Here is an 11,205-nt window from a genome sequence, read left to right as displayed (position 1 = left end):
GAGCAGACAGGGACTCTGATCAGTGGGAAGGCTTGCACGTGAGAGTCACACAGGAGAGCAGGCAGGGACTCTGAGATCAGTGGGAAGGCTTGCACGTGAGAGTCACAGAGGAGAGCAGGCAGAGCGCCTGACTGCTACACAGCGCACAGATTGCCCTGCTGGAGACGAGGGAGAGGCAACACACTCCTGCTTTCTTTCTTCTTTTCCCCCTTTTTTCGTTCTTTCTGGTGTTTTTCTTTCTTTCGGTCATTCTCTTATTCTCGCTTTCTTCCTCTCCTCCTTTTTTTCCAGTTTCTCTCTTTCAGTCATCCTCTCTCCCTTTTCCTTAAATTATTATTTTCCCCTCTCTCTCTCAATCTATTTCTTTCTTTCATTTTTGAAAAATGTGGCTCTTTAGGAAGTGTTAATAATAGCAAAAGACCTATCCCTGTCTCTCCCTCTGTCAATCGCATAAATTCACACATCGTCATGAACCCCTTCACCACTGTGGACTGAATCCTTTGCATCACAGTGTATTCTGGATTTGGATAGGCTACTATTGCAGTGCGTCAAAAATGACAGGCAGTTAAGGGGATAAGAAAGTACCGCTCCGCTTCAGACGCGCTAGCGCTCGGAATGACCTCCGAGCCACTACGGAAAGCCGTGTGGACAAACGAGAGCTCTGGTGGCCTCTTTAGTGACGTTCTCACACAAGTCGAGGAAATAGCCAATCCATGACTGAGCCTTCTGCTATCCTTCTCGGAACGGATTCTGTGTGTTTTTCTTTCTGGATGTGTTTTATAATGGCAACCGCTGACTTGCCCTTAATTTCAATGGGCTGACATACCAATTAATTACAGTGGCGCCCAAACAGGGACCAACCCTGACCCCTGTGGTTGAAACAGGCAATGGCATATCCGCATTCTTCGCATTGTCGTAGCTGACAAAAGACACTTCCCTCTTGACTACAGAGCGAGGTCGCCTTTTAGAGTGCTGTACTTGACTGGGGGCTCTCCACTGGAACCCCACGAACCCTGTCAATGACACAACACGCTTCTCCGACTTTCAGTTTGTGAGTCGTTTCTGAGCAGCTAAGCTGTCCCCCGGGGGGCGTGGGCGGAGCTATCCAGAGCCAGTAAGAAAGCGTCGGGCTTCATTTCATTTCGTTTGCTTTTCCTTTGCTTTGGAGATCTCCGTTCCCGGATGGATTTGATCAGAAGCAAAGAATAAATTGACGGCACTGAGTAGCAAAGCCCCGGCAACCTGATGCAGAAAAAGCTTTCACAATGTTTCAATTAAGAACTCCCTTAAAAATAAATCTGCTAAGGGGGAGTGGCTCACCTGGTAGATGTGCAGCCGCATGGCGTGCAGGGCGTGCAGGCTCCAGGCTGTGCGAAGCCAGCAGACGATTCTAAAGGGAGCGTCGCATTGGCGCTGGTGCTCCTGTGGGTTAGGGAGGCATCGCTCTACAGCAAACCCTCCTGCCAGGCGCCCACTGAGCTCCGAGCGGACACCGGCAGGGCTGGCCTTTGTCGTCCAGGGGGAGCTGACATCCGCTCTGGAGCTCCTGGGTGTAGAAGAGGAAGCTGGCTCGATCGTGGGATCAGAGGACCCCCGCTGAACCTTTACTTCAGCAGCAGTACGAAAATGATGGGACATTCCAAACTGGGGAGAATGATTGGGCACACTAAATAAAAAATACTATAAATAGATGAATAAAGGCTGGTTACAGAGACCTCAATTAGCACCAGCCTTGGATTACCTTACTGACGAAGTCTGTTTATTATCCCGAACTTGGCCCCTCTCTGCGTTATTACAGAAATGCAGCACAGATTCAAATACGACTCAATTTGAAATGCTCCCCGCTGTTTGGAAGAGAATGACCCGCTGTATATAGAGGCCTGATGTGCTTTTGTACCAGACTGTGCTGTCCAGGATACAGTGCTCTTAGTGTGAGTTGTGGATTGTATCTTCTTGGGTCTTTAGCATTGTCTCTGATGTGTGTGTGTGTGTTTTTTTTTGATTATTGCTCTTTTGTCCAGTTCATAAACAATGTTGTGTTATTCGAGATGGTGTTGCTGCCAGCTACATTGTGCCATGTAAAAAAAAAAGATGATATAAAAAAATATTATTAAAAAAAAAACAAATAAAATATTTCCATTTCTAAAGAAAATAAAGAGTTGTAAATATTTGGCACAAAAAAAGCGCGATGTTTTGTTTTTTTGAAGCGTTGTTTGCTTGGGCAGATCGCAGTAGAAGTGTTCTGCAAGACTCCAAAAACAGTACAAAGTGCATCTGAATGGGTTTTTATTTACTATCGCATGGTGTTTGCAATCACTCGGAGTCCTCCCTGGTTTCTCCAGACTCGATCCTCTTATCTGATTACACCTGGCATTGAACTGCTTTGCGCTTGCCTGGAGAACTCCAAGTGCTGGGCGCTGAAGATGGGACTATTCAACTCTGCCAGTCCTGCCTACTCTGTGCATGAGTTGAAAAGGTTGCATGATTCGATGGAATGCGGAACGCTCTTCAATGCCCGGCGTTTAGGATTCTCCGGACAAGGGAAATGAACAAAAGCAACGAATAGACGTTTGAAGCTCTTTAAATACGTGGGAGGCTCCTTTCTAGCACTTCAGGAGAGATAAATGCTGGACAAATTGTGACAAAACCAACCTTTGTCCCTGATACGTTTAAACATATATTTTAAAAATGGTTTTGCAAGAAAACTTTCAATGTAAGGATATTAACTTCAGCCCCCCCCCCCCCCATATAGGAGTCAATGCAATGTCTTTATAAACACTATCAACTTGTGTGTGCGTGTGTGTCCGTGCGTGTCACAGTGTTTGTGTGCTTGCATTTGTGTGTGTCTCAGATTTAGAGTTTGGTTTGAATTGTAAAGATCTGATTGCACAGTTCGTTCACCGCTGGCGACAAGCCCCGGCAATTTACTTTAATTAGAAACCTTACTAACTCGCGGAGGACAGTAGATTATTCACAGACTTGATTTCAAACTAACTTGAAACAAAGTGGACTCCTGCTAGGGCTTGGGACGAGGTTCCAAAGGCAGGGAACAAACAGTGCGCGCGTTGATCACAAGGAGCGACTCGCAGCATAAGGGGCCAACATCTCCTCAAAATATAGAGACCCCAAACCATGAAGGGGCTTATAAGCAGTCAGCGTAATTTTAAAATCAATCCTGAATTGAACAGGAAGCCAGTTTAGAATTGTTGTGATCGACGCACCCAGAGGGAGCACTCTGCCTTCAGCGCTTCGAACCTGGTGCAGCCGACGCTGTTTAGAATGAGGAAGGCAAGCTAATCCAATCATAACGTTAGGGCAATGGTGTGTTTTCCCTTCTGCTAAAGCAAAGGGAAATCAGTTGTTTCAAATGCATTAAATCCATGTTTTACATTTAGAAAACCTGCTTCAATCCTCAGTTTTGTTTTTATACCTCTGTATCCAGACTTCTACATGTTATTTTGCTTTTAGCTCTGAGCTGTAATTCTAACTCAGACAACAGGTCTGTTGGTCACAAAGAGATTTAAAATAACCATCTCAGCCTTTATAAGGCTGGCAGCGTTCCTGCCTGACGACAGTGTCACCCACCAGACAAACCGGTCTCTTGAAATAAAACATTAGCCCCAGGCAACAAGCTCAGGGTGTGTCTTATTAAACTCATAGTTAAACTAGAAACAGATCAATGTGCTATGTGACTATGTCAGGCCACCCCTTATTAAGGGACACTGCGTTGGTTCTTGGGCGGGCCTATAACCAGGTCTCGCTGGATCAGGTCTGCCATTCCTTGCCCGTTGCCGCAGTTACTGTTACCGGGTTCCGAGGATGTCAAGGAGAGCAGCAAGGTTCCATAATTATTTAATGAGGCTGTGTCGCCCCCCAGGATCGTACCAACTATCCTGATGCAAGGGTGGCGGTGAGGGGGGAAAATTTACCTGCAACTTAATACCATCTCAAGACTGCTTCAATTAAAAACACTGGAGTCTGAGTTTGTGCACGTTTTAATTTTTTTTTTTAAATCAGTTTCTCTAAACCCATTTATCTCGTTGATAAGATCTGATTGCTGTGCTAAGCCTGACGTCTGACGCGCTTTCATTTCACCTCTATATTCATTTGGCTTCGGAGAACTGAGGTGATGTTTTCTGTAATATCATAACACTGTCCAATCTGTGTGGCTGTCTTTAGTATTCATGGGATTCATCGCTTGTGACAGACGCTAAAGCAACGAGATTTCACTGTCACTTAGTTGCAAGCCCAACACATCTAGCAGATGGTGCTCTGAAAGAAAGCAGGCAGTGTGTTTTTTTATTCCCCCCGTGACTGTATATAACATGACTGATAGCCTTTGCTCCTTTTCGGTCTTTATTTTTCAAAATACCGTAATCAATCCCACTCCTTTTACGGTAGCTCATTTGTGTTCACATCTGGTACTTTCCTATTGGCTTTGGATAGCGAGGCATTTATTACACTATATTGTGAGCCCCTGAAAAAAAAAAAAAAAACACAGACTTCAAGGAGGAGCAAGCCTAGATGATACTGGCGCTGCCCGAGATAAAGACACCAGAACCGAAGAACGGTTTCTAAATTCATAATCGCTGCCCTTGTGCTACTAGTGCCTCGGACTGTAATACAGAACCATTGCACTGTAGTGAGCACACTGGGGTCCCATTCTACCAGCCTCATCCCATTGCAGCTGCCCTTGTGCTACCATAGTGTTGAAATGAAGAAGTTCCTCTCCACAGCTTCCTCTCCTCAGCGCAGTTTAATCGAATCAAAATGAATTTCCTGTCGCATCACATGCGTGGCTCATAACTGCTGCAAATTATAATTTCCTTGACGTGTGTGTTTTTTTTCTCTCTTAGCTTAAGTGTTTTCAATTAGGCCAGAGCAATACAGCTTTCAGTTCAATGATTACCTCTGTCGCCCACCCCCCCCCCACTGCTCTCTGTTTTTCCTGCATGTCAAACAGCCCTCCATAGCACATTTCTAACGCATTAATACTCATTAGAGACTTTATGATTCAGTTTAAAGACCTATTAGAGCGAACATGTGATTCTCCTGGGGGAGTTTCTTTGGCTATTAACCTACATTGAGAGAGAGAGAGAGAATGAGAAAGGGAGAGAGAGAGAGAGAGAGAGAGAGAGAGAGAGAGAGAGAGAGAGAGAGAGAGAGAGAGAGAGAGAGAGAGAGAGAGAGAGAGAGAGAGTGTTAACAGCAAAGTCTCTGGACCCTGTCCTGGTCTTGCCTTCGGCCAAGTTAGCCTTTGGTCCCAATTGTGTATTGATTAACAGCCATTTTTATAACTGTTTTAATATTATTATTATTATTAATATATAGATATGATAATAGCTGATCTATTTTTTCTAACCCAAATTTTTGTACACTTAACAATAGAAAGAAAACAATGGGTAAATAAATACAACCACATTTTCATGACTGTGTTCTTATAGTAATTTTATTTTATTTTACAGCATATTAAAAACATGGAAAACCACGGTAAACGATGGAACATTGAAAAAATACCGTGTGAAATTACTGTGCAATACGGGCTGTCTAGACAGACAGATAGACAGTCGAGCTAAAATCACAAACTAAAACCCGTCATGAAAAACGAGGTCATCACTGTAAAAAAAAAAGGAAGCAGTCAGTTGTCAGATGGCCTTTATATTTAATCTTACCCTAATCCTGCAATAAAAGCCATTTAAATGGAAAAGCATTTTAGAATTTCAAAGTCGTTTTCCAAAATTTGCCGGCTGGGTTTACAGTGATCGTTCCACCTTAATCCTCGAGGTTCTGAGGGTTAATGAAGAAATGAAAAATAAAAAAAAAACCTCCTGGTGATAAAATAGGAGTCGTCCCTGAATGGGCGACACTTCTCACAGAATCACTCCTTTCCCAGGCTGCTGACGCAGGTCAACTGGCATAGGCCTCGTTCCCCTAGCAACCGGGACAGGCCCCGTTGTTGTGGTGAATATTTACTGCCGGTGGCCATTGTTTCCTGTTATTTATCTACCGTTTCCCTTTCCCATTGGAAGAGTGACACTAAAGAAACATCGCCGGCTCTACAGTGTCTGCCTCCTGATCCAGAGATGATGTGACACTACATTGTCACCCTTCACAAGGAATGCGGACAGACAGCAATGGTACAAGGATAGCACAAGGGCAGCTATGGGACGAGGCTGGTAGAATGGGACCCCAGTATGCTAACTATACCCTTCCTGAATGATCTTCAATGGCAATGCAGACAGACAGAGGCACTGCAGTGCAATGGTTCTGTATTATACTGAGGGGCAATGATAGCACAAGGGCAGCTATGGGACGAGGCTGGTAGAATGGGACCCCAGTGTGCTAACTATACCCTTCCTGAATGATCTTCAATGGCAATGCAGACAGACAGAGGCACTGCAGTGCAATGGTTCTGTATTATACTGAGGGGCAATGATAGCACAAGGGCAGCTGCAATGGGACGAGGCTGGTAGAATGGGACCCCAGTGTGCTAACTATACCCTTCCTGAATGATCTTCAATGGCAATGCAGACAGACAGAGGCACTGCAGTGCAATGGTTCTGTATTATACTGAGGGGCAATGATAGCACAAGGGCAGCTGCAATGGGACGAGGCTGGTAGAATGGGACCCCAGTGTGCTAACTATACCCTTCCTGAATGATCTTCAATGGAAATGCAGACAGACAATGGAGTGCAGACAGACAGAGGCACTGCAGTGCAATGGTTCTGTATTATACTGAGGGGCAATGGTAGCACAAGGGCAGCTATGGGACGAGGCTGGTAGAATGGGACCCCAGTGTGCTAACTATACCCTTCCTGGATGATCTTCAATGGCAATGCAGACAGACAGAGGCACTGCAGTGCAATGGTTCTGTATTACACTGAGGGGCAATGGTAGCACAAGGGCAGCTGCAGTGGGACGAGGCTGGTAGAATGGGACCCCAGTGTGCTAACTATACCCTCCCTGAATGATCTTCAATGGCAATGCAGACAGACAGTGGCACTGCAATGATGATTCAGACAGACAGCCACATTGCCAGGGCGATTCAAACAGACAGTGGCACTGCAATGGCAGGCTTTGCATTCTCTAAGGGACAAGAAAAAGCCTTTTAGTATTTCCTAATAGCATACACAGGTGAAACCAGACAAAGAAATAATTCCGACTGACAAGCCTAATTACAGCAATGTGGAAAAGACTCCCGAATGAGTCTATTATCATGTGTGAGGTTTAATATCGTGCCCCCAAGTCCCCTTTAAAGTGCTTCATGAGTCAAACATGAATTACTGCCGTCGGGAGACCTGTGCTCTGAGCGCACTCTTCAATACCGACAGGGCACGCTACTGCAGGCATTAACACCGTCCCTCCTCCGGGAGTGTGCAGAGCTGGCGGCGCTCCTGCACAGTCCTGACATCTAGCGCTGCACTGCGCGGTAACCGGGGTGCGGGATCAGGGATCCGGTCCTCTTGCCAAATCTGCGTGACCCCGAGCAAGCCACTGAACCTCCTTGCGCTGCGTCTATCGGGCGAGGCGCTGTTGTAAGTGACTCCGCAGCTGATGCATGGTTCACATAGTCTCGTATCTTGTAAAAGCGCTGGTCCACTATGAAAGGCGCTATATAAGAATTATTATATTATTATTATTTATACATTAATAGATAATGCGCATGTGATGGCTAATAACGTGATGATAGAATTGTTTTCCTTCAGTTTCGTCAGAGAGCTGGCAGGGGGAAGTCTTCTTCAAACCCGATGTCCGCACCACGCCGGTGCGACACTGCACCCCTTGTATAATAAATACATTGCTCCTTGTTGTTTTGTGAATGCTGTTATTCACCGGTTATATACAGCGCTACACTTAATAAAACACTGAAGACAACATCTAGTTGTTTTATACACTTATCGTCAAGTGTGTAAGGCGAGTTCAGAGTTGTGTGATTAATCACACCTACAGCAAAAGCCTTGAATAGCATAACTATTAATTTAAGGCAGTACGTAAACAGGTTTGTCAATCGCTAAGTGTACGTGTGCGTGTGTGTACGTGTACGTGTACGTGTGCGTATGCGTGTGCGTGTGTGTGTTTATTTTATTTATGTATTTATTTAAACTAAATTGAGTGAAAAGCATTGGAAATCAGTCCCGCGGTAATTAAACGTCTTGTTCAGGCAGACGAATAATGAAATCTGTCGGCGTACCTTGTGCAGTACCCCTCGCCTTTAACTGCCCACCCCTTTAAGACCTCTTTTATTCGGTTTCCTATTGGGGAGCAGGGAGGGTGGGAACCCCCTTTTAAAGCGATTTAATTGGACATAGCACCGTCAATGAACGGCTTCTTAACTCTGATAGGAGAACATAGCCATCAATCAAAAAAAAAAAAAAACACACTAAACAAAGTTCTTGCTTTTCTGTCTTTCTATTGGATAACACCCTGTCACCAATTACCTGCCTCACTCTGCGATTGGTGAATCGCCACCGGCCTCGCCCATTGCCCTGAAAACGCTTCTGTGGTTGGGGTTCCCCGGTGTCAATCACCGGAGCTGATTTGCTGATTGGTCCCCTTGTGCGGCCGCCCCGGCTGCTTCCTGCAGCGCGCAGGTCTTCCGGAGGGGTTCTTGTTGTCGGTGGTGCGGTAGGTTTGTAAATACCGAACTTTTAGGGGGGCTGAAGAGAGGCACCCCGCTTTCCATCTCTCCCCGACCCCGATCCAATAAACAGGACTCCGCTTCCCGCACCCGACAGCACTGCCGGGGCGAGGCTGCAAGACGAGGCATGGAGCCGCAGCCGCCCAAGGGAAAGAGCCAAGGCCGCCTGCTGCTGTCCTCCACGCTGGACGCGAAGGATGAGCTGGAGGAGGTAGAGGCGCGGCGAGGCTGGGACAGACACCGGGGCTAGCCGTGTAGACAGGCGTACAGGTCACTGCAAGCAGCGCAGGCTGGGACAGACACCGGAGCTAGCCGTGTAGACAGGCGTACAGGTCACTGCAAGCGGCGCAGGCTGGGACAGACACCGGGGCTAGCCGTGTAGACAGGCGTACAGGTCACTGCAAGCAGCGCAGGCTGGGACAGACACCGGGGCTAGCCGTGTAGACAGGCGTACAGGTCACTGCAAGCAGCGCAGGCTGGGACAGACACCGGGGCTAGCCGTGTAGACAGGCGTACAGGTCACTGCAAGCGGCGCAGGCTGGGACAGACGCCGGAGCTAGCCGTGTAGACAGGCGTACAGGTCACTGCAAGCGGCGCAGGCTGGGACAGACAGGTCCGGAGGCTAGCCGTGTAGACAGGCGTACAGGTCACTGCAAGCGGCGCAGGCTGGGACAGACGCCGGAGCTAGCCGTGTAGACAGGCGTACAGGTCACTGCAAGCGGCGCAGGCTGGGACAGACACCGGAGCTAGCCGTGTAGACAGGCGTACAGGTCACTGCAAGCAGCGCAGGCTGGGACAGACACCGGGGCTAGCCGTGTAGACAGGCGTACAGGTCACTGCAAGCGGCGCAGGCTGGGACAGACGCCGGAGCTAGCCGTGTAGACAGGCGTACAGGTCACTGCAAGCAGCGCAGGCTGGGACAGACGCCGGAGCTAGCCGTGTAGACAGGCGTACAGGTCACTGCAAGCGGCGCAGGCTGGGACAGACGCCGGGGCTAGCCGTGTAGACAGGCGTACAGGTCACTGCAGCGATATGCAGCTCGATTATTGCTGGACGTTATTAACGCGCAGGGGTCGCTAGTGGTGGTTGGAAGCGGGCTTTGCTAAGTTTTGTAACGTGGGCTACAGTGTACATATGATCTAGTCCTCTCCAGAATTCAGAAGTGAAGTACAATAATCTTCAACTAAGAGAGATGCTTTTTTTTTTTTTTTTTGCGTGTATAGGTATATATCAGGGTTGGCAATAATATTTCTATCGCATAGCAGTTTCATCCATTCCAGGTTTTGCTACCAGCTTGATTAGCCCCCAGTGTGTACAGGTAACAAGCTGTGTGCTTTAGTAAACTCCCAGCAAAACCAGGAATGGATCAGACTGCCATGCAGTGAGTCTCTTCCCCATCCCTGTGAAACGTATGCAGTTTATGTGAGATCTCCTGTCCCAAATTAGGAACACCTGCCATAACACTGTCAGTAGAGTTTGATTCCTCAGCGTTTGTACTGTAGGGTTAAACACAGTGTAGTTGTTTGCTGGTTGTTAAATGATGCTCTGCAACGTTACAGTGTGAGAGACTACATGTAGGGAAAAGAATAGGCAGTCTTACCTATTTGATTCCGTAGTTGTGAAATATTGCAGACACAACCTCACGCTGCATGCATTCTACTGTATTTGACATGCTGGTTTCACTAGGAGTTTAATAAGACACACCTGAGCTTGTTCTTAAACACACTGGGGCTAAGCTCGTAGTAAACCCTGGAATGGGTAAGTCTGCTATGCAGTGGGAGTGTTATTTCCATCCCTGAACTGTGTGTTTTCTGGTTTTGTTTCTGTTGTGTTTCAGAGGCTGGACAGGTGCGCGGCTGTCGTCACGTCGTTGATCAGCGGGCTGTCTGAACGAGAGGCCAACGACGCCCTGACCGCACACGTGAGTGTCCTCTCTGAGAACCCAGACCATTGAGAACGAGAGGGGGGGGAGGGGGGAGGGGGGGGGGGGGGGGGGGGGGGGGGGAGCCTGACTTTAAACGCTGCACCGTACATGCGCACGTGGAAGTGCTGTAAAGAAATGTAGTGAAGTCTTGTTTCAAATGTGGAAATGTCTCGGCAGCCCGTTCGCTTGGGGGACATTCGTTTTAGATCCCGTCGCTGTTTAGATAATCAGAACCCCTTTGTGTTCAGATCATTAACCAGAGCCCTGTGTGTGTGTGTGTGTCTCTGTCTCTGTGCCGTGTGTGTGTGTGTGTGTGTCTGTCTGTGTGTTGCGTGTGTGTGTGCGCGCCTCTCTTTGTGTTGTTTCTCTCTCTCTCTGCAGGTGTGTAAGGGTGCTCAGCAGCATGAGGAGGTGTGTCTGGGACTCTTCTCTATCCTGCTGGCAGAGCCGGCACAAGCACAGAAGGTAGGTCACCACGACCAGGACTGTCGCCAACCCTGACCGTGCGTCCGAGCCAGAGTCTTCACAGGGGTTTCTAACTAGCAGAACAGTTTAAACGGGCTCCTTGTTGACGTGGTCACGACAGTGGACTGTTTGAGTAATGTGATGTAGTTAAGCTTAACGTTTCTGCTATTTACTCTC

The 11,205-nt window shown here is 47.6% G+C and overlaps 1 protein-coding gene across 1 annotated transcript; it reads left to right on the top strand.

The window, feature by feature from the left end:
* Positions 1-8,547: 8,547 nt before the first annotated feature.
* LOC121309920 (integrator complex subunit 3-like) lies at positions 8,548-11,114 on the top strand. The gene is made up of 3 exons (XM_041243103.1): positions 8,548-8,850; positions 10,477-10,560; positions 10,945-11,114. The coding sequence occupies exons 1-3, from the start codon at positions 8,767-8,769 to the stop codon at positions 11,062-11,064; spliced, it is 288 nt and encodes a 95-aa protein (XP_041099037.1). The 5' UTR covers positions 8,548-8,766; the 3' UTR covers positions 11,065-11,114.
* Positions 11,115-11,205: the final 91 nt, after the last annotated feature.

The sequence above is a fragment of the Polyodon spathula genome, unplaced genomic scaffold, assembly GCF_017654505.1.
Source record: "Polyodon spathula isolate WHYD16114869_AA unplaced genomic scaffold, ASM1765450v1 scaffolds_1583, whole genome shotgun sequence".
Classification (NCBI taxonomy): Eukaryota; Metazoa; Chordata; class Actinopteri; order Acipenseriformes; family Polyodontidae; genus Polyodon; species Polyodon spathula.
This window is presented reverse-complemented; position numbering and strand designations above follow the sequence as displayed.

What these genes read in the sequence shown, in the direction of transcription:
- LOC121309920 (XM_041243103.1), top strand. Translation starts at nt 8,767, where the DNA reads ATGGAGCCGCAGCCGCCCAAGGGAAAGAGCCAAGGCCGCCTGCTGCTG. An exon ending in CGAAGGATGAGCTGGAGGAG is followed by an intron (nt 8,851 to 10,476) that starts GTAGAGGCGCGG and finishes GTTGTGTTTCAG; the next exon opens with AGGCTGGACAGGTGCGCGGC. An exon ending in ACGACGCCCTGACCGCACAC is followed by an intron (nt 10,561 to 10,944) that starts GTGAGTGTCCTC and finishes CTCTCTCTGCAG; the next exon opens with GTGTGTAAGGGTGCTCAGCA.